The sequence below is a fragment of the Echinops telfairi genome, unplaced genomic scaffold (assembly GCF_000313985.2).
Source record: "Echinops telfairi isolate 266 unplaced genomic scaffold, ASM31398v2 ScPeMD7_9;HRSCAF=40, whole genome shotgun sequence".
NCBI classification, from domain to species: Eukaryota; Metazoa; Chordata; class Mammalia; order Afrosoricida; family Tenrecidae; genus Echinops; species Echinops telfairi.
In genome coordinates this window covers 2,581,655-2,603,989 of record NW_022103906.1, presented here as the reverse complement: position 1 = coordinate 2,603,989, position 22,335 = coordinate 2,581,655, and the positions used below count along the sequence as shown (strand labels likewise).

Genomic DNA, 22,335 nt, shown 5'->3' with positions numbered 1-22,335 from the left:
TCATCCAGCCTATCTTATTTAGACAGATCTGCAGAGATAATAACATGCACAAAAACAAGACAGAGCAAATCCAAGCAACAAAAGAAAACAAAACAACACCACCACCAAAAAGCCAATGACAAAACAACAACAATAACGAAAAGCCTGTAGTTAGTTCAAGTACTGTTTGTTGGCCTTTGAGTGTTTTCCCGTTGAGTCTGATGGGGTGCCAAACCCTGGCCCCAAAGTCTATTTTTGGTATTCCCTGGGGACTTCGTTGCTCGGTTCCCCTTGCTGTTCTGTTGCATGCCCTTAGTGTTTTGCCTCGGTGTGGTGGGATCAGATTGGGCGCAATTCCCACACTCTGTCTCCAGTGTTGTCCCCTGTAGGGCTATGGGGAGTTTGGATCTTATAGTTTCTTTTACCCCATTATTTTTATAAGACTTTATACTTTAAGTTATGGTAGCTGAAAGTATTAGGCACATATATGTCAGCCAATTAATTTTATTTTTTATATCTAGATATTGAGTTTAAATTGGGGTAAGATTTATTAATTAAACTTTTTATTGAAAATAGAAGTTCCTGCTTTATAAGAGAACATTATCTATTATGACATCTCTTCAGGATCATCTGTTCTTGTGCCTTCTTACAATATACTTTATAAATAATTCATGGATCCTAGATAATATAAAATAAAATGAACATTTGCTAATATTTAATATCAAAGTCATTCCTTATCTCCTGTCAAAAGAGTAATTGTGTATCAAGTGTTCATTTTTTCAGTAATGATATTTATAACACACTTATGACCCAAGTAGAGATGAACTTTTGAACTCAATTCTTTGGTAATAAATATTTATGGAACAAAGCTCAAAACTTTCATGTCTATTCCAATACATAGTGTCCCTATAGGTAGGGTTTTTGAGACCATATGTCTTCATGGGAGCTGACAGAGAGCCTCATTTTTCTCCTTGGGAGAGGCTGGTAGGTTTGAACTGCTAACTTGCTATTTGCAAACCAGCACATAAGTCAGAGTTACACAAGAGCTCTTTATTTGGAAGTGGCTGGATGTCAGAGATAGCCTTAAGAAGTGTCTTGTGGGGAAAAGATGTATGTTTTGCTTATAAATTTTAAAACATGTAAGATGGTGACTGTCATTAAGTATTCAACTACTAGCCAGCAGGTTAGTGGTTCAAATCTAACCCAGAGGTGCCTTAGAAGACAAATTTGGCTGGCAGTCTACTTTTGAAAGACACACAGGAGAGTTCCATGAGTCCAATAGACAGCTAATATCAACCATGATATAAATCAGAGGGTGGGGAGCAGAGGGGGGTTCAGGGATAGAAATTTGCCTGCCCTGAGGGAAAACCAGGCCTTTCTTCCTGGGACTAATACACTCATATACAGCCACCATCTGTCAGTCAGTGAAGGCATGCATGCTGCTATAATGCTGAACTTCCAGACATTTATATTTCAATTACATTCTTGGCTATATTTACATTAAAAATTTTGATGAATAATCAGTTTTCCTATTTTCTTCAGTTGTTTGAATACTGTTTGTAGCACCTCAGTTATTTTAGTTATTTTGAGTATAATGTTTATAAGCTGTGTATGGATATCAGGAGATCTGGTGGTGTTGTGGGTTTGTCACTGGGTTGATAACCATAAGGCCAGCAGTTCAAACCCACCAACAGCTCCATGACAGATAGATAGAATAGAAAAATGACATCAGTGGAAAAAACTGGTGAAATGTTAATAAAAAGCAGTAACTTATAGTATGGTAACCAATGTTAATTTGCTGACTTTTAACAATTATGCCATTAATGTGTGAGATGTTAACATTAGGGGAAGCTGGGTGGAGGGTATAGAAGAACTCTACTGTTTTTGTAACTCTTCAGTTAACTAAAATAATTTCAAAGTCGAAAGTTAAACAAAAAGCAAGGTTACTGAAGATGTGGATGGCAGTTTATACACAGAGTGATGCAGTCCACTTTGGTTTTTGGACTGAGGCAGCCAAAATGCAGCCTGAACCTAAACAGTATGGTGAGACTAGTAATGGACAGAACTCAGTAGCCAGGGATACCATAACCAGAAGTGGGCATGAGGTTGAGAATGCGGTTCATTGTTTAAATTGTTAAAGCACAAAGTCCTGCATCCACCTGCATGCACCTAAGAAGACTTGCTTTATCCTTCTTTGGAACCACCCATTGAAATCCCATGGAAGCATAAGGCTACCATGAGTCAGAATACAATTGAAAGCCACTTTTTTGTTTTGTTTTACTGGTAAAGGAACACCAAAGGCAAATGTGTCTCTTAAGTTGTTGGACGTAGGTGACTAGAGCTCAAGCAAGCTTTGGTGCCCGGCTATCAAAAGATACAGCATCTGGGGTCTTAAAGGCTTGAAGATAAACAAGTGGCCATCTAGCTCAGAAGCAACAAAGCCCACATGGAAGAAGTACACCAGCCTGCGTGATCACGAGGTGTCAAAGGGATCAGGTATCAGGCATAAAAGAACAAAAAATCATATCATTGTGAATGAGGGGGAGTGCAGAGTGGGGACCCAAACCCTATCTAAGGCAACAGGACACCCTCTTACAGAAGGGTTGCAGGGAGGAGATGAGCCAGTCAGGGTGCAGTGTAGCAATGATGAAATATACAACTTTCCTCTAGTTCCTAAATGCTTCCTCTCCTCCTGCCCACTATCATTATCCCAGTTCTACCTTACAAATCTGGCTAGACCAGAGGATATACACTGGTACAGATAGCAACTGGAAACACAGGGAATCGAGGACAGATGATTCCTTCAGGACCAGTGCTGAAATTGGCGATACTGAGAGGTTGGAGGGAGGGTGGGGTGGAAAGGGGGAACCGATTAGAAGGATCTACATATAATCTCCTTCCTATGGGATGGACAACGTCGGACGGTGTAAGATATGATAGAATAACAATAATTTATAAATGATCAAGGGTTCATGAGAGAGGGAGGAGCGGGGAGGGAGGGGAAAAATGAGGAGTTGATACCAAAGGCTCAAGTAGAAAGCAAATGTATGGGGAATGATGATGGAAACAAATGTACAAATATGCTTTACAAAATGGTTTTCTGATAAGAGTTGTCCAAGTCCCTAATAAAATCATTGGGGGAAAAAAGGTTGTACCCCTTCAGCTGACTGTTGAAACTGTGTGAGAAAGTGAAGACCAACCTAATGGATTGTGTAGAACGAGGGGCGGGAATCCAAAAGCATCCTCTAAGAAGATCCCAGTGCTTATGTGGTGAGATGGCAAAGAAAGGGAGGAAAAAAAGGGAGGCGAATGAATGAAACGCGTGACTCAGAAGCCAAGAGATGACCACTGTGCTGTGTGGGCAGCCAAACACGTTGTTGTTGGGTGCTGTTGAGCCAATTCCAACTCCTAGTGACCCAGCGGACAACAGAGTGAAACACTGCCTGATCCTGCACCATCCTCAGCATTGTTACGTTTGAGCTCACTGCTGCAGCCACTGTCAATCCATCTCCTCGAGGGTCTGTCTCTTTTTTGCTGCCTTTGTGTTTTACCAAGCACGATATTCTTTTCCAAGGTCAAGTCTCTCTTCTTTAAAGTACGTGTTTAAAGTACATGAAACAAAGTTTGCATACATGTATGCAAACTTGTAATGCCCCTGGCATGGGTTATTTCTGCCCATTTCCTGGACGATAAAGCTTAGGAAGGTAACATAACTTAAACCATGTGGACAGAGCTATGTTTTCATACAGTTCAATCTAAATTTGGGCTAAGTCCCTTCCGCTATTCAGTGAGATTTCTTAAACACTGGCGGTAGACTTTTTCAACTTGAGAAAAGGGAACAAACTTTTGAGAGTTGGTTTGTACTATTTTAAGTCATGAAAGACGTAAGACGGTGTACTCACCAAGTAACATTTGTGTCTTAGTGTTACAAAACTGCTTCACAACGCAAAATAAAGCAGCTGAAACAATCAGTAGCCAGCCTTTGCATTTAATGCACTAGATTTAGTTAAAATAGAGCAAGCCAGTTAGGAGACGCATCTTTAGCTACAGCAAACTTGAAACAGGTGACACTCCCTATGATAAAACTAGTGAGCCTTGGGAACTGGCAAGAGGCTACAGCTGAGTATTTTTGTTCAGCAGTTGATTGGAATCTCAACTGTTTGCAGCTTTCCTGTAAACAGGAATCTCAGCTCATAACATGATTTGCCCCACAACAGTCTGAGAGGTCCTTCTTATATGTCAACTGTCCCATGGGATGATGCTTGTACAATGAATGGAGTCCACTCTTGGACCACAGGGATTCCTTTTTAACCCTGCCTCTACTAAAGAGGTAGTTGTTTTAAGAACTGGAGTGTTGGGCTTTTTGACTTCCATTGTCTATGTAGAGAGACCATCAGTTGTCATACTATGGTAGCTTATTTGTTTCTGTGATGCTTGAAGTTATGCCACTGGTATTTACAAATACCAGCAAGGTTACCCATATTGAACAGGTTTCAGCAGAGCTTCCAGTCTAAGAACATACTACAAAGAAGGAATAGGCTGTCTACTTCACAGGAATTAGCCACCGAAAACTTTGCTATGGATTGCATCAAAACATTGTCGGTTACTGAAAATCTCATGAATAGCCGCAGAATGTAGTCAGATATAGTGACAGAAGATGAGCCTGTCAAGTCAAAGGCACTCAAAATACGACTGAGGAAAACTGCCTGCTCAAACAGAGCTGACCATGGATGGTGACCTTCATTTGCTAATGGGAGTTTGAAGCAAACTGCGAAGAAACAGCTGCAAACATCAATTAATAATTACAATATGGAACATACAAAGTATGAATATAGGAAAATTGGATGTCAACACAAATGAAATGGAAAGCCTACAGATCAATACCCTAGGCATTAATGTGCTGAAATGGACTATTGTTTGTCATTTCGAATCAGAAAATCATATGGCTTACTATGCTGGGATTGAAATGATCAACAAGAATGGGATCATATTCATCATCAAAAAGGATATTTCAAGATCTGTCTTGAAGTACAATGCTGTCCGTGATAGGATAATATCTATTCACAGGCAAGGAAATTCAGTCAAACTATTCAAGTTTAGGCCAACCACTCAAGCTATTGATGAAGAAATTGAAGAGCTCTATCAATATCTTCAGTCTGAAATTGATCAAACATATAAATTATTAGAGACTGGAATGCAAAAGTTTGAAAAAAAGGAAGGAACAGTAGTTGGAAAATATGGCCTTCATGATAGAAATGAAGCTGGGGATCACATGATAGAATTTTTGCAAGAACAATGACTCCATCACTAATACATTTTTTTGCAACAACGTAAAGGATGACTGTAAATGCAGACTTCTCCAGGTAGAATGCACAGAAATCAAATTGATCACATCTATGGGAAGATATGATGGAGAAGCTCAATATCAGCAGCTAAACCCAGGCCAGGGACACATTGTGGAACAGAATAGCAATTGCTCATATGAACGTTCAGGTTGAAGCTGAAGAAAATGAAAGCAAATCCACGAGAGTCAAATGCAATTTTGAGTATATCCCAACCTGAACTTGGAGTTTACCTCAAGAACAGGTTTAGCACATTGAACACAGAAGACTGATGAGTTGTGGGATGTCATTAAGAACATCAAACATGAGGAAAACAAATAGTGACATGTGATGTCATTACATATCATTAGAAAGACAAGAAAGAAAGAAAAGATAAAAATGAATGCCAGAAGAGAGTCTGAAACTTTCTCTTAGTCATAATGTAGCTAAGGCAAGTGGGAGAAATGAGGAAGTCAAAGAGCTGAACAGAAAACTACAAAGGGAAATTCGAGGAGACAAAGTAAAATATTATAATGAAATGTGCAATGACCTGGACTTAGAAAACCAAAAAAGAACATGCTCAGCATATCTTAAACTTAAAGAACTAAAGAAAGAAATTCAAGCCTCAAGTTGCAATATTGAAAGATTCTAAGGGCAAAAAAATATACGATGCAGGAAGCAACAAAAGAAGATGGAAAGAATACACAGACAGAGTCACTGTACCCAAAAGAACTTGTTGACGTTCAATCATTTCAAGAGGTAGCATATGATCAAGAACCAAAGGTATTGAAGGGAGAAGTCCGAGCTACTTTGAAGGCATTAGCCCAAAACAAGCCTCTAGGAATTGATGCGATATCAACTGAAATGTTTCAACAAGATGATGGAGCACTGGAAATACTCACTGATGTAGGCCAAGAAATTTGGAAAACAGCTTAGCCTACTCACTTGAAGACATCCATATTTGTGCTCCCTTTAAAAAAGGTGACCCAACAGAATGCTCAAATTATGGAAAAATATTAATATTGCATGCAAGTACCACCACTCCCCAGAGGATCATCCAGCAATGGTTGCAGGAGTACATTGACAGCAAACTTCCAGAAATTCATGCTGGATTCAGAAGAGGACATGGAGCAAGGACTATTATTGCTGATGTCAGATTGATGTTGACTGAAAGCAGAGAATATCAGAAAGTATGGCCATAAAAGGAACAGGGATTCCAGAAGACTTCATTATGCAAATGCACAAGAGATCAAAGGAAACTGTACATGGATCAAGAGGCATTTATACAAACAGGACAAGGGAATAATGCACAGTTTAAATCAAGAAAAGTGTATGTCAGAGTTGTGCCTTCACACCATATGTATTCAATCTGTATGCTGAGGTAATAATCAGGGAATCTGGATTATATGAAGAATGTGAGACCAGGATTGGAAACAGGCTGTGATATGCAGATGACACAATCATACCTGTTAAAAGGACTTGGAGCACTAACTGAGGAAGATCAAAGATTGCAGCATTCAATGTGTATTCCAACTCAATATAAAGAAGACCCAAATCCTCACAACTGGACCAATAGATAACATCATGATAAATGGAGAGAAGATTGAAGTTGTCAAGGATTTCGTCTTGCTTGGATCCACAATCAATGCTCCTAAAAACAGCAAATTTTCAAAGGATGCATCACGTCGAGTAAATCTTCTACATAAGACCTCTTTAAAGTGTTGAAAAGCAAGAATGTTAATTTGAGGACTAAGATGTACTTGGTATTTTCAGTCATCTCATATGCATGAGAAAATTGGATATTGAATGAGGAGGATTAAAGAAGAATTGATGCATTTGTATTATGGTGCTGGTGAAGAATATTGGAAGTACCGCGGACTAAAAAAGAACCGTTCTGATTTGGAAGAAGAATAGCCATAATGCTCCATAGAGGCAAGGATGGTGAGACTTCATGTCATGTACTGTAGACATGCTGTCAGGAGAGACGAGTCCTGGAGGAGGACATTATGCTTGGTAACGTAGATGCTCTAGATCTGAAAGGAGGAAGACCCTCAACAAGATGGACAGACACAGTGGCTGCAACAAGGAGCTCAAGCATGAAAACACTGGTGAGGATGGCTGAGGAGCAGGCCATGTCTCATTCTGTTGACATACTCAAACATAGAGTCACTATTTGTCAGACTGGCTTGACTGTAGCAAGCAACAGCAACAAATCTGGAGAGAAGGCAGCATCAGAATTGGAAGAAAACATTAACAACCTGTGGATCGCAACTCAGTGTAAAGAAGTCAAAATTCCTAACAACTGGACCAATCGACAATGGCATAATAAACAGGGAAAAGATTTAAGTTGTCAAGGATTTCTGTTTACTTGAATCCACAGTGAACACTCATGGAAGCAGCAGTCAAGAAATCAAAGACCGCAATCCATCGAGCTAATCTTCTATAGACAACCTCTTTATAGAGTTTTAAAGAGCAAAGGTGTCCTTTTGAGGACCAATACATGGCTGACCCACAGCATTGTATTTTCATTTGCCTCATGTACACATGAAAGTTGGATAGTGGATAAGAAATAAAGCAAAAGAACTGATGCATTTGAATTATATTGGTGAAGAACACTGAAAGTACCATGGACTGCCAAAAGAACAAACAGACCTGTGTTAGAAACTTATAGCCAGAATGCTTATTAGAGTCAAAGATGGCGAGACTTTGTCTCACATACTTTGGATGTGTTGTCGGGAGAGATAGTCCCTGACTGAGGCCATCATGCTTGGTACAGCAGAGAGTGAGTGAGAAATCAGAAGATCCTCAAGGGGACAGACAGATTGACCCAGAGGCTGCATCAGTGGGCTCGATTATAACCGTATTGAGGATGCTGCAGGTCTGAGTAGGGGTCCTTTTGTTGTGCATAGACTTGATCTGAGTCAGAATTGACTCAATGGCACCCAACAACTACAGTAACAACACCACAAGGGAGACATAGACTGCGAGTGCAATAAGTATTTTCCTATTGAAGCAGTACTTTTCATGAGTTCATTGTCAGGACTTAGGAGTGTGGTAATGCCTGTGGTGGTCAAGTTCACTGTATCTGGAGCCTAATTACAGTTACTAACCAGAGTGGGATCTAGAGATATTGGAGACACTAATGCCAGAGAAAAGTTCAGTAAGTGACTTGGGATCAAATCTCAGAAAAGGAAACCTGCAGAGAAATTTCCCAAAAGCCCTTTGACACTTGTTTGTGGTCTCATGGCCATTCGGCCTTGATCACCCAGACCCCCAGATCTTGAATGACTTCTAGTTATCTTAAACCTCCAGAGAAGGGGGAAACCACTTACCACAATCATGCTGATGTCTCTAAGAAAGAAGATTCTTCATGTGGTAAAAAGCTACAGAGATCTAAAAGGTTTTCGCATTCTCTGGTCTTTGCAAGATGTGCTGGTGGATTGATTCCTAAGTTTTAAATGTAGGATGTGTAGGATGCAGAAGTGAAATGTCAGTACTCGCTGCCATTGAGTTGATTCTGGCTCGTAGAAGCCCTCCGGGAAAGCACGGGACTGCTTCTTTAGGTTTCTGAGACTTTAAATCTTTAAGAGAGCAGATAGCATAATTCCACCCATACCCACACCCACCTCCTGGACTAACTGGTGGGTTTGAACCACTGACCTTGCAGTTAGCAGCTCATTCTGTCAGCCACTATGCTACCAGGGCTCCTTGAACTGGCAATAGTGTCTTTCATAAGTGATTTTTAATTTTTTAAAGTAGTTAAGCTTGTCAACAATATGTCACCATCAAATCCTTTGATTTGCCACATTAATTTTAACAGTATCAGTGAAAGCAGCTATTAATTCAGCTGTAAATATAATTTGCTTAGGGTAGGAAATTGAATACACTGGGAATGTTACCATAATCTTTGTTCTTCAACATAGTCTTATGATCTCACTTGTATTTCAGTCCTGTTTTCTTAATGGGAACATACTTTTATTTGTTTGAAGAAGCTTAGTTAAATCGTCAATGATTGATTCGGGTAAGTTTTTTTCCAGTGATAATTATTTTCCTAGTGCAGTATGAGTGTTGGGATTGTTTTCCACTTTTATCGCATGGAAAACTTTGAAGTTAAAAATGAGTTCAACTGGATGTTTGTATTAAAATACACTCTCCTCCCATTGCGTTGATTCTGACTCGTAGTAGTCTTAGGACTGCATGGAACTGCTCTATCGGATTTCTGGGGCCATAAATCCTTATGGGAACAAACTACCTTTTTTTTCTCTCATGTGGCAGATGGTGGGTTTGACACACTGACTTTTCTGTCGACATCCCAATGCTTAACCTGTGCATCACCAGAGCTGTTCTTATTTACAAGGCCTTGTCAGTCCTGTGGCCCTATATGATATTATTTCAGTCAACGTGTTCCATTTAACTAGAGGTTTTTTGTTGTTACCGTTTTTTCTTGCATTAAGAGGTATTATTTTATCTGTTGGATGTTACGGGGTTGCAAAGATTCATACTAGTCGTCATTCTATTAATAATGTTTAGCTTTTATTAAATTATCTGAAAAGACTACTAGAAATTTTGTTTGACACCAGGAGCCTTTTTCTTTAAAGAAATAAGCAAACACAGATTTTATTCTTTCCAGCTAGAACACGTTAAGAGCAAGTTATTTTTAATCTATTTTCTTTGAAAAATCTACTGAAATTAAGAAGTCTGTCCTTTCACAATTAATATTCCCATGTAGAGTTAACTTTTCTTCACTACTTAACTTTACACCACTCTCAGTTTATCTTCTCAGACTTTATAAGTTATTACAGATCTTTACTCGCATCAGAATCTAGGTTTTAGAGCATGCTATCCAGAAGTTCAGGGCCCTCAAGTCAGTTCCATCTCTGAGTGACTGCAGTGTCAGTGTACAACGAAAGAAAAACTGCTTGGTCTTGCACCATCATCTCGGCTATTGTTATATTTGAGCTCCTGTTGCAGCTGCTGTTTGAAGCCATCTCACTGAGGGCCTTCCTCTTGACTAAGCTGCCTGTCTCCTTTACCAAGCATGATGTCCTTCTCCAGGGACTGGTCTCCTCTAATAACATGTTCAAAGTAGGGGAGATGAAGTCTTGCCATCCTCACTTTTAAGGAGCATTCTGGCTGTCCTTCCTGGAGGGCAAATTTGTTTGTTCTTCTAGCAGTCCATGGTAATGTCAGCATTCTTCGCCAATACTGAAATTCAAATGCATCAGTTCTTGTCTCTGCTTCTGTAGGCATTTTTATTACTAACTCAGAATTTTCCATTACTCCCAAACCACGCCCTATTTCTACCTTTCTATGTATAATAAGGTTAAACAAATTAATTTTGTTAACCTTTTATCCTCACCTTTTCTCATATGCTATTTTGAGATTAGTGCCTGCTCATTAACTATACTTAAATCAGGATGGAAATATTTATTCATTATGGCAACTGTTTTTTCCCCCCCTTCCCCTATTTTTAAGCAGAATGGAAACTAAAATAAGTAGGGTGAAAAATCTTCCACATTCTTGTTAAAACCATCTTAGTTATACCGGAATTGTTTCCTTAATTAGCGTTGTTAGCATGCTCAGCTTATACTGGAAAGAGACAGGACTGGGATTCTTCCCGTGAGTTGTTGGAAACAGGGCGCATTGTACTTGCCTTGCTGGTCTTCTCACGAGCCTGTCTTTCTCATGACAGCTGCTTCCTGGACCAGCAGTTGGGATACTCGCTGTCGACTACAGCTTGGACCTATCTTTCCTAGGGGCATACTTGGTAGCAGAAATTTCAAACCAGCAAATTCTGAGATAGTTCAAAGTCTTTATTTGACATAGCAATTCAATGGGGGGATTAGAACATTTGGAAGGAAAATGTCTTTACCATGAAACAGATGTGCTCTCCCCTGTCCCACCTTGGTCTCCATGTTTCTTGTGTGCACACACACGGAAGTCCTGGATTGCTTGTTCCTTGGAAAGAGTTCCAGTTGGAAGTGGGTCCATGTAGGGCCCTCTGAGATGCAGTACTTGGCAGGGCCCCAGCTCCATGGTCAAAGGGTGGTAATATTAGGATATGTTTGTGCTTTTATTTTTTTTTAAAGCCATGTGTTCTTTGTACAAAACTGCTACAACTCACTCTTTTCTTTTGCTGATTGGTTGCCTTTGTAGTGTTTGTTGGAAAAGTGCTGAAGAAACTTTTCCCTAATGTTGCAAGTGACCAAGGAAAGATTCCACCCGTGACACTGGCCTCAGAGAACCCACCAGGAACAGCGGCACCAGACGAAGTGAAATGCAAGCGGGGTCCACCACTGGCAGGTAATGTCGCTTGTGTGGGAACCTTGGATTGAAGATAATGGTTTTTACTGTACGAATCTCTATTTACCGAGGAGAATATGTGCTTTGAGTCTCAGACTCCTACTTGGTGATTCCATTTTGAAAAGTTCTCGACAGCAGAATCGCTGCTTGGCAGGAAGGCAGTGGCAGACTGGCGAATGAAAACTTTAACTTGGGGCAGGAGGAAACCAGTGCAGTGTATATATTTCCCAACCAAAGAGTCGATGAGAATATTACTTTCTGTTTTAAGTACATTCTTAATAAGGTGACCAGACGTCCGCTTTTGGCGGGACAGTCCTGATTTTTTTAACAATTTTTCCTGTGTCCCGCGGCGTTTTAAAAAAGTTCCGATTTTTGGAAAGAATGCACGACAAGCTAGGGTATACGGCTTTCGGCTGCCATGTGGCTATTTCGCCAGGATATGAGTTTTATCAATGGTGTCCCGCTTTTGTCCCCGCTTTACCAATGTTAAAATCTGGTCACCTTATTAAGTTATTGTTTTACTTAATTTTTATTTTTTGGATTTGGGTTGTTAAGGGGGGGTGGGCTCAGCCGGTGTCGGTGTTCCTCTGATGAGAACATAAGCTCTCCTTCTGCCCCACTCCTCTGTACTGATACTCCGATGACCTCCTGGGCCCTTCCGTGAGCTATGCCCATGAAGGGACAATCCCCTGATGTCCCCATGCCAGTGACAACCTTCGTCAAGATCACTTGACCAGCTTAATTACCTAGAGGGAAAGCTTCATGCGGCCTCGCTATCTAGCAGCGCAGCCATATTAACAAGTGGTGAGACATAGACATAAGTGGGTGGGGCCCGTCAGCATCCAAATAGGAAAGTAAGTCTCTGTCCATGTGCCCTCGATGCCGTTCCGTTTCTGAAAGAGTGGTTCTTTCTCCTGCTGGTCCAGCTGAATAACCTTGTTAGGGAGACAATTTCATTCCCCATTTACTCACGTGTCTCAGAACACTGACTTGATTGGGTTTCGGCAAGGAGGCCTAGTTGTCCCAAAAACCTGTTTCTTGCTTCATAGGTCAGGTTTCCATTTCTGTGAAACATGTTTTACCACAGAAATAATTTTATGCATGGTGATTGAATTTCCAGGCAAGCCCACAAAAACCTATTGAAGCTACAATACAGTTGCTTGCTGATGGGCACAGTTCTGGTTTCTGACAACAGTAGCAATATCGCATGTGAGCAAAGTGTTTCCTTTGCCTCTGCTACGTACAGGGCTACACTGACATGTGGGACAAGCCACTGGTATCCACGCTCCTATTCTGTATGTCTCGTATGCCCTTATGTTTCCAAGAAGCTTTTGGCTCCCAATGTAGCCTCCCACCTCAGGCCGCCTTGTGCAAATGCACTTCAATCTTAGCTGTCTCGTTTCTGATACAGATTCCAGCACAAAATGGGGCAATAATTAGGATTGCTTAAATTAAGACTATAAAGATCAATAACTGATGTTAAATGAAGTTTTACTTTTTACAGATTTTACCTGCTTTGCCTATTAGAAATTTATATATTAGTCCATGAGTGTAAGAAAGTGTAAGGCGGCAGGCAGTGGAAAGAGGGGGTTTCCTGTTGGAGTGCCATAATCCTTTAGATTTCCTGCTTTTCTTTCTAGATCTTATTGATAAAATAGCTTCTTTTTAAAGAAAATTAGAGTCTATTTCCATTTACTTCCCTCTTCTGACTTAAAAAAGTTTTAATAGCAGTTATTGTACAGTGATGTATTTAGTGCGAGGAGGATGCGCTAAGGGACGGCATGTTAAGCTTTCTGCATAGTTGTGTCATTTCTAAGTCTCAAGGAACATGTACACATTTTAGGGTAGTAAAGCTATCAAATAGAGTTTTCTCTTAGAAGATAAATAATGCACTGGCCCTTTTACATGATACATAAAGTCTGAGGAAAGGGTACTAGGGCCATGTCTGGTCTCTTCCAGCTACACAAAGGGCAAGGAGAATCCAACTTCACAGCAGCCAGAGGCTGATTCCCACAAGGCAGCAGTCCACCCTCCGACTCCACTGACTGTGTGTTGACACTAACTCTCCCTTCCATGGCACAGTACTTCTCAGTTCAATAGCCACACAACCTCACAGAGAATGCTTATGATTATAGGGGTTTGTCAGGGAAGCTAACAGATTACAAGTCAGGATCAGAAAAATTAAGAATACAGTTCCTCATATACACTGCTACAGATAAGAGCTGCAACACAGGGAATCCAGGATAGATGAAACCCCTCAGGACCAATAGTGAGAGTAGAGATACCAGGAGGATAAAGGGAAGGTGGGGGGAGAAAGGGAGTATCGATCACAAGGATCAAAATATAACCCCCTCCTAGAGTGCCGAACAACAGAAAAGGCGGTGGGGGGGGGGGCAGAGGACAATATAAGACATCAAAATAATAATCTACAACTTATCAAGGGTTCAGGAGGGATGGAGGGCAGGGGAGGGGGTAAAATGAGCTGATCTCAGGGCTCAAGTAGAAAGAAAATCTTTGAAAATGATGACGGCAACATATGTACAAAGGTGCTCGACACAATGGATGAATGTATGGATTGTGATAAGAGATATAGGAGCCCTCAATAAAAGTATTTAATAAAAAAGAAAAAAAAATTAACACCTTTAGCTGCAGCACCTCTTCTCAACCGCGCCAGCAGGCACCTCTCTCTGTTCCTTGGCCTCACAGCCACATGACCTCTTGACTTCTGCCTTGCACAGGTGTTACCAAGCTCCTTTAGCCCTGATAAATGCCCAAAGGGCACTTCCCCTTGCTAGCCAGCCTCCTGTCCCAAGGCACTCGGCTTTTTTCTTCTTGGGCGCCCGAAAGCCTCTCCCTCAGTCTCACCACTGCTCTTTTGCCCTCTCTCCCCGCGACTTGGTGCAGTTTTTCTCTTGCTCCTCTTTCTTGGTCATGGTGGAATTCTTAGTTCCCACTTCTGAACTGTCTCATTTCATACACAGTGGAACCATAAAAATAGCCAAATCCATCATTAGAGTCCTCTGTAACTTATTTGCATGCCCTCACACATTCATTTTTGCTAGAGATAGAAAGACTGTGGATAGAAGAGCCATGGGAAGTAATTTCACTTCTCCGTATAGACTCTCTTACACATGGGCTTTCCAAGGCGGTAATCTTTTTAGAAACGTGTTGTTAAGGCTTTCTTCTGTGGAGTGGCTGGTGAGTTTGAAGCGCCCCACTTTACAGGCAGCAGCCAAGCTTTAACCTCTGGTACCATGAGGCTGCCTTCCTACTCCCTTGAAACATCATCCCATAGAGCCGTCACCAAAGATGACTGTTGCCTGTATTTGTATTTCATCTAAGTAAAACCACGCCCTCTGCACTCTTTACTATATTCTCTTGCTTAAATAATGTTTGAAAGATATTTATTTTGTTACATGTGAGTAGTTTGTTCCATTTTATTGAGGAGGACTGTTTCATTGTAATGGTGTGCCATGGTTTATGTAATTTACTGTTAGTGGACATTTGGTTATTTCCAGGTCAGGGCACTAGGAATAAGACTATCATGAATAATCTTGATGAATATTTTGGGCATTTTGAGGGTTTTTTTTGTGTGGATATGTTTATACACACACAGAGAGTAATTACTTGGCCATAGAGTTTGTGGGTAATGCAAATGGTTTGGGGTTTTCTACTAACCAGAAATTTGGTGGTTCTAACTATGGAAGAAAACCCAGCAATAAGAAAGGTCACAGCCAAGGAAATTCAATGGAACTCAGTTCGTCTATATAACTTCTGGTGTGTTTCAATGAGTGAGAATCAAACCTAATGCCAATGGGTTTTAGATTGATTTTTCAAGAGTAGATGTATGCTTAACTTTTAAGGAACTGCCACATACTTCTCTGAAGTGATTGTATTGTCTTATTCTTTCACCAGCAAAGTAGAGATTTGCTCCAAGCCCTTGCCAATATTCGATATTTTGATTCTCTTTTTTTTAATTATAGTCATTCTACTGTATATGTGAAATAATATTTTGTTGTGATTCTTATTTGTATTTCCTTATTGACTAATTATTTGATCACCTTTTCATTTATGTTTATTAGTCATTAGTGTATCTTCCTTTAGTACATACCTATTTAAAATCTTTTCATATTTAAGAAAAATTGGATTTGTCCTTTTATTGTTGACTCATACTAATTACTTATATATTCTGGACATAAATCCTTCCTACTATACAATTAGCATGAATATTCCCCACAGTCTGCCATTTTTACCATTTTTTTAATGTTGCATTTTAAAGAATAGAGATTTTAACTTTAATGAAGTTCAGTTTATCGATTTTTTTTCTTTATGGCTTGTGCTTTTTGGTCCTGTCTACGAAGTCTTTATCTACCCTAAAGTCATAATAATGTTTGGTATTTTTTTCTACAACTTAGCATGTTTTGGGTGTTATTTCTTGAATTTGAGTATCAACTTAGGAACAAGAGATAATTGAACGATAGTGAATCTTCCGTTCCATGAACATAGCATAGCTTTATTTAATCGAGATCTTCCTCAGTTTCTTTCAGCATGGTTTTATGTGCCAAGTGTAGACATTCCTTCATAGCTTTCATTAGATATACAGCTGTTTCTATTATTTAGTGCTATTATAAATGGTTTTACAGTTTTCCAATTGTTTGTTACTGCATTTAGATATAGAACTGATTTTTGGATATTGCATCGTACCAGGCTAGCTTTACTGATTAATTCTAATACTTTGTATAAGTCCTTGTGTGTACAGTGGCTATATGTTCGTTTCCTAGTGCTGTAACAAAGTACCACAAAGTGAGTGGTTTTAAAGAACAAAAACGTACTTTCTAACAGTTTTGGAAGCTACATGATCTAATTCAGCATGTCAGCTGGTCTGTCTTTTCTGCCTGCTCTAGGGGAAGAGCCTCCCAATCTTCCAGCTGCTTGTAGCCCATACATCTCTTGGAGATGCTTGGCTGTAGATTCCTCTTTACATGGTGTTTTCAACCCTGCGTGCCTCTATGCCTCATCTCCTCTTTTACAGGACACCGATTCAGAGAGGGATTAAGACCTACCTTTAACAGGTAAGACAAAGAAGCATATTAAAAGATGTTTAAGACCATTAGTCATTAGTAAAATGGAAAATTAAAGCCAAATTGGCATATTATTATACATTAGCTAAAATGGGAAAATGAAAAATAAACCAATCAATATGAAATGCTAACTGTGAGCAGAGCTGCTAGAACTTACTGAATAACTTTTTCAAAGAGAGACCCTATAGCCAAGCCAGGTCCCATTCACAGGCGCAGGGTAGCATATCTTTTGGAGGATCACACTCCAATCCATAACAGTTGGTAAATAACAACAGCTTTGATTCCCTTTAAAATTGTTGTCATTAAATAGCTGGGAAAGACCAGAATCCTCTAAAAGGAGCAGATAAGGCCTGGGAGATAGAAAACAGCAAGAGAATGTAGTTTCCATTCTTACAATGAGATAAAGCTGAATGATAGACAAAACATTAGGTTTTCTTGGACTCATCAGAGCGCCGAGGTCACAAAGCAACTGAGTGAACTGACTTAAAAAAAAAAAAAAGACAAAGCTTCACTAAGGAGAGATGGAATGCCTGGACTGCTCAGTAGGATATGCGAAGAAGACACTGCTGTCTGAGAAGCTGGGAAAAAGAGATCAGCTAGCACTGTAATAAATTCACGAGGACTGCGAGTGAGGTATTCTGTGAGACTCTCAGAAAAGGATTCTCTCATAAGCTTCTTTGGACACACCTCTACTAGGTAATCTCCAAAAGGAGGGAGTCGGGGCAGGAGACCTGAGCAGAGTTCCCTGGGTTTTGTAGGTGAGCATCACAGAGAGATAGTCAATGGGAGGAACACGACTCATGGCCCTGCTGCTCAAAGGCTCATAAGCTCCTAAGGGAAACTGGAAACTATCTTGCTTCCAGGTCCCAAAGACCCACTGTTCTTCGGAGAGAGACAGAAGCAGAAGCTGTCTGCCTCTGGGGGAGGGGCAGGAAACCTGACACTTCCAGAGTCCTCCATCAATAAAAGCAAGAATCTGAAAGGAAGAAACTCTCCTACCCAAAGATAACTCGATGGCAGTTTGGCTGGCCTGTAGAGAGGGACAGGAACTACAAGGGGACCTCAAAGCCTAGGTCTGACATGCAGGCCTTGCCAAGACTGAGGCTGCACCACTATAACCAAGAACTCTGGTTCTGATCAGACATCCATCTCTGGGGGAGGGCCAAGATGGTCAAGAGGGAGGCAGGGCAGCCAGTGAAGTAAAATGGTGAAGTCGACAATTGGTGACTTTGAGAAATAGGGATTTTTACATTATTTTTAGTTTTGTAACCTTGTAAATTTGAAATGGTTTACAAATAGAAAGCATTTTTTTAAAAAGCAAATGAACTAATATCTGAAGAAAAAATTTTACTCAGAATGTATAAAGTAATTTTATAGCTCAAAAATAAGAAAAAAATTCAATTACATAAAAGGGATGTAAGTAGACATTTTCCTGGGGGTGGTGGGGGGGAGGAGAAGAAAAAACATGCAGGTGGCATAGAAGCATATGAAAAGATGCTTAAGACCATTAGTCATTAAGAAATGGAAAATTAAAGCCACATTGGCATTTTTTTTCTCTCGTTTTATTAGGGGCTCATACAACTCTTAAACAATCCATACATACATCAGTTGTGTAAAGCACATTTGTACATTTATTGCCCTCATCATTCTAAACATTTGCTCTCCACTTAAGACCCTGGCATCAGCTCCTCATTTTCCCCCTCCCTCCCTGCTGCCCCTCCCTCATAAACACTTGATGATTTATAAATTATTATTTTGTCATACCTTGCCCTGTCTGACGTCTCCCTTCACCTACTTTTCTGTTGTCCATCCCCCAGGGAGGAGGTCACATGTAGATCTTTGTAATGGGTTCCCCATTTCCAACCCACTCTCCCTCTACACTCCCAGTATCGCCACTCACACCACTGGTACTGAAAGGATCACCCACCCTGGATTCCCTGTGTTTTCACTTCCTCTCTGTACCAGTGTACATCCTCTGGTCTATGGCATATTATTATACATTGAATAAAATGGTAAAAATTTAAAAAGACAATATGAAGTGCTGACAGTGAGCAAAGCTGCTAGAATTTTCATAAACTGCTAATGGAAATGCAAAAGGATATATTTGCAAAGAAGTTGGAAATGTTGTATAGAATTATGATCCGGCAATCTCACTCCTGGGCGTTTATTATGATAAATGAAACTGTGTCCATATGAAGATTTATATAGAGCATAAATGACCATTAACTAACGAATGGGTAAACAAATGGTATTGAACTGCCCCATAGGGTTTCCACACAGCTGTACGTCTTTACCAAAGCAGAGCAGCACAGATCCTGTGGTTAGCAGCCAAACACTCAGCCTCCAGGTTCTTCATACAATAGAACACTGGTCAGCAATAAAAAGAACAAATTATTACATACAATAACATTGACAACTCACCAATGCACTTTGCTGTGTGAAAGAAGCAAGACACAAAAGGCTATATGTTGATTCCAGTACCATGACATTCTTGAAAATTCTAAACGATAAGGGTAGAAATCAGATTAGTGGCTGCCCTGGGTTAGGTTGGAGAAGGGCATCAACTACATAGGCATATGAGAGGTTGTGAGATCATTGAAGTATTTCATGTCTTGTTTATGGAGGTGGTCACATGACTATACATGCTTATTAAACAGCATCAAACCTGAAATAAGTGGCTTTTCCTGCATGTATACCCATCACCATTGATTAGACTGCAACCCACACCAACTTTGTGGGACAGAGCAGAACTGCCCACAGCATTTCCCCGGCTGTAAGCATTGTGGAATCAACTGCAACATCCTTCTCCAGTGGAGGACCTGGTGGCCTTGAATTGTTAACCTTGCAGATGGCCAAGCGTGTCCACCACTGTGCTGTCAGAATTCCTTACATGTAGTAAACCTTAAATCAACTGGACAGATCCTCCTTTCACGGTAAAAGGAACAGAAGACAACAAAAGAGTTCTTGAAAATTTTAAAGTGATAACAGACATGAAAAAGCGCAATAGAAGCATTAGGAGTCTACGATCAAGGAAGCCTACCTGAGAGAAGTATAGGTGTAAGATTTGCAAAGATAGGAGAAAAACTAGACATGAAGCTGCACTATCTGAATAGAAGAAGTTCTAGTTCCAGAAATGAGAAAAGAGAAAATGGAGACTAGTTCATAAACCAAATTATTCATGAAAACTCCTAAGCGTTAAAGGATCTGGATTTACAAATAGACAGGAATCACTTTTAGCCTAGTGCAATGAATGAAAATATAGCAACATTGTTGTTTGCTGCTGTGGACTTATCCTAATTCAACCTAACCCCGTATACACAAAATGGGACCAAGTTGATCCACAGGCTAGGCCTCTTCCCTAGTCTGCCTTTGCCTGGAAGCTCCACTGTAATGCATTCAGTATCACAGCAACACATCAGCTCCACTAACAGATAAGTGGTACTGCTCTTGAGGACCATTCGCCAGAACCTGGGCTCCTTCTCTTTCACGGGTGGTAAGAATTCTACCACTGAGATACCACTACCCTCCAGACTGAGGGGAAAGCAGTGAGTTTCGGATTAAGGGACAAAGGCAATTAGTAACAGCTCAAGAGGAAAAGATAATAAATTTAGGATTATATAGCATCACATCACCAATTGTCTATCAGTTTGTTGTACTGTTGTGGCTGGTGTGTTGCTGTGATGCTGGAAACTATGTCACTGGCATTTTCAATGCCAGCAGGGACATCCAACGTGAACTGGTTTCAGTGGAGCTTCCAGACGAAGAATGGGCAATTAAGAAAGATTCAGCTCTCCACTGCAGAGGAAGGAGCCACTGAACGCTTTATGCGTAGTTTCTAAACATTGTCAGAAACGGAAGGCCTGAAGAGTGGAAGCAGAACGTTGTCAGAGATAGTGCTGGACAGGTCAGAGGGTACCAGAAACGTGACTACAGTAGCTGAGTTCTCAGAGTGGAGTAGAACATTGATGTGAGTCAGGTAAAACCTGTGGGTGGAGAGCCTTCTGAGTCTCCATTTGCTGTTGGGGCACAACTTGAGATAAGGAGAACTAGTTGCAAAACTCTGTTAATGATTGGGATTGGAATGTGCAAAGGGAATATAGGAAAATTTGAAGTTGTCAAGAGTGAAATAGAATGCATAAAGATCAATATCCTAGTGAGCCAAAATGAACTGGTGTTGGCCATTTTGAATCAGAAAAAAATCATATAATTTACTATAGCAGAAATAACTCAAGAGGAATGGTGTGGCGTTCGCTGTCAAAATGGATATAGCAAAATCGATGATGAAGTACATTGCTATGAGAGGATTATATCTATCCACCTACAAGGAAATCCAATCAACTCAACTATTATTCAAATTTAAGGAGCCCTGGTGGCATAGGGGTTACGAGTTGGGCTGCAATCCGTAAGGTCTGCACTTCAAAACTCCCAACTGCGCCGAGGGAGAAAGGCAAAGGGCTTTTTACTCCTGTAAACAGCTATGTCTCAGAAAGTCACAGGGGCAGTTCTGCCCTGTCCAGTAGAGTAGCTATGAGTCTGTATTGGCTCCATGTCAGTGAGGACGAGTCTATTGTTCAAACTTATGTACCCACCACCAAAACTAGTGATGAAGAAATGGAAGAATTCTACTAATGACTTCAGTGGGATATTAGTCAAATATGCAATCAGATACATTGGTAATTGATGGTGATTAGAATGCAAAAGTTGGAAACAACGAAGGAATAGTAGTTGAAAAATATAGCTTGGTGATAGAAGTGAAACTAGAGACCTCATGATAGAATATTGTAAAACCAATGACTTATTCATAGCAAATACCTTTCTTCAACAAAACAAAAGGGGACTATACACATGGACTACTCTAGGTGCAATCCACAGAAGTCAAATTGATGACATCTGTAGGAAAAGCCAATGGGGAAGTTCAGTATCAGCAGCTAAATCTAGTCCTGGTGCTGACTGTGAAACAGAGCATCATTTATCATATGTAAATTCAGAATGAAGCTGAAGAAAATTAAAACATGTCCATGAGAGCCAAAATATGAACTTGAGCCTATCCTACCTGAATTTTGAGAACATCTCAAGAAGAGATTTGATACATTCTACACTAATGACAGAAGACTGATGGGAAGGACATCAGGACCATCATTCATGAAGAAAGCAAAGGTCATTAAAAAGTCAGGATAGAAAGAAAAGCTTAAAGTGGATGTCAAAAGAGACTCTGAAACTTGTTCTTAGTTATAATGGAGCTAAAGCAAATGGAAAAAGTATGAAGTTAAATAATCGAATAGAAAATTTCAAAGGACAACTCTGAAAGACAAAGCCAAATATTGTAATGAAATGTGCAAAAGACCTATAATAAGAAATCCAAAAGGAAAGAACATGATCAGTATACTTTGAACTAATTAAAAAAAAAAAAGATTCAAGCCTCAAGATGCATTCTGTAGGATTCCATGTGCAAAATATTGAACAACACAGGAAGCATCAATGGAAGATGGAAACAATACACGGAGTACTGTACCAAAAAGAACTAGTCAACATGCCACCGTTTCACGGTGTACCATGTGAGCAACAACCAGTGGTTCTGAAGGAAGAAGTTTGGGCTGCACTGAGGGCATTATCTAAAACACAAGGTGACAGGAATTGATGGAATGCAAATA

General features: G+C 40.2%; 1 protein-coding gene across 1 annotated transcript in view; it reads left to right on the top strand.

Annotated features, from left to right (window-relative positions):
- ERICH1 (glutamate rich 1) overlaps window positions 1–22,335 on the top strand; it is a 141,648-nt gene that overhangs the window by 19,903 nt on the left and 99,410 nt on the right. The window contains exon 2 of the mRNA XM_045286803.1: window positions 11,457–11,603. Coding sequence (XP_045142738.1) covers window positions 11,457–11,603 — 147 coding nt within the window. The remainder of the gene's footprint in view (window positions 1–11,456; window positions 11,604–22,335) is intronic.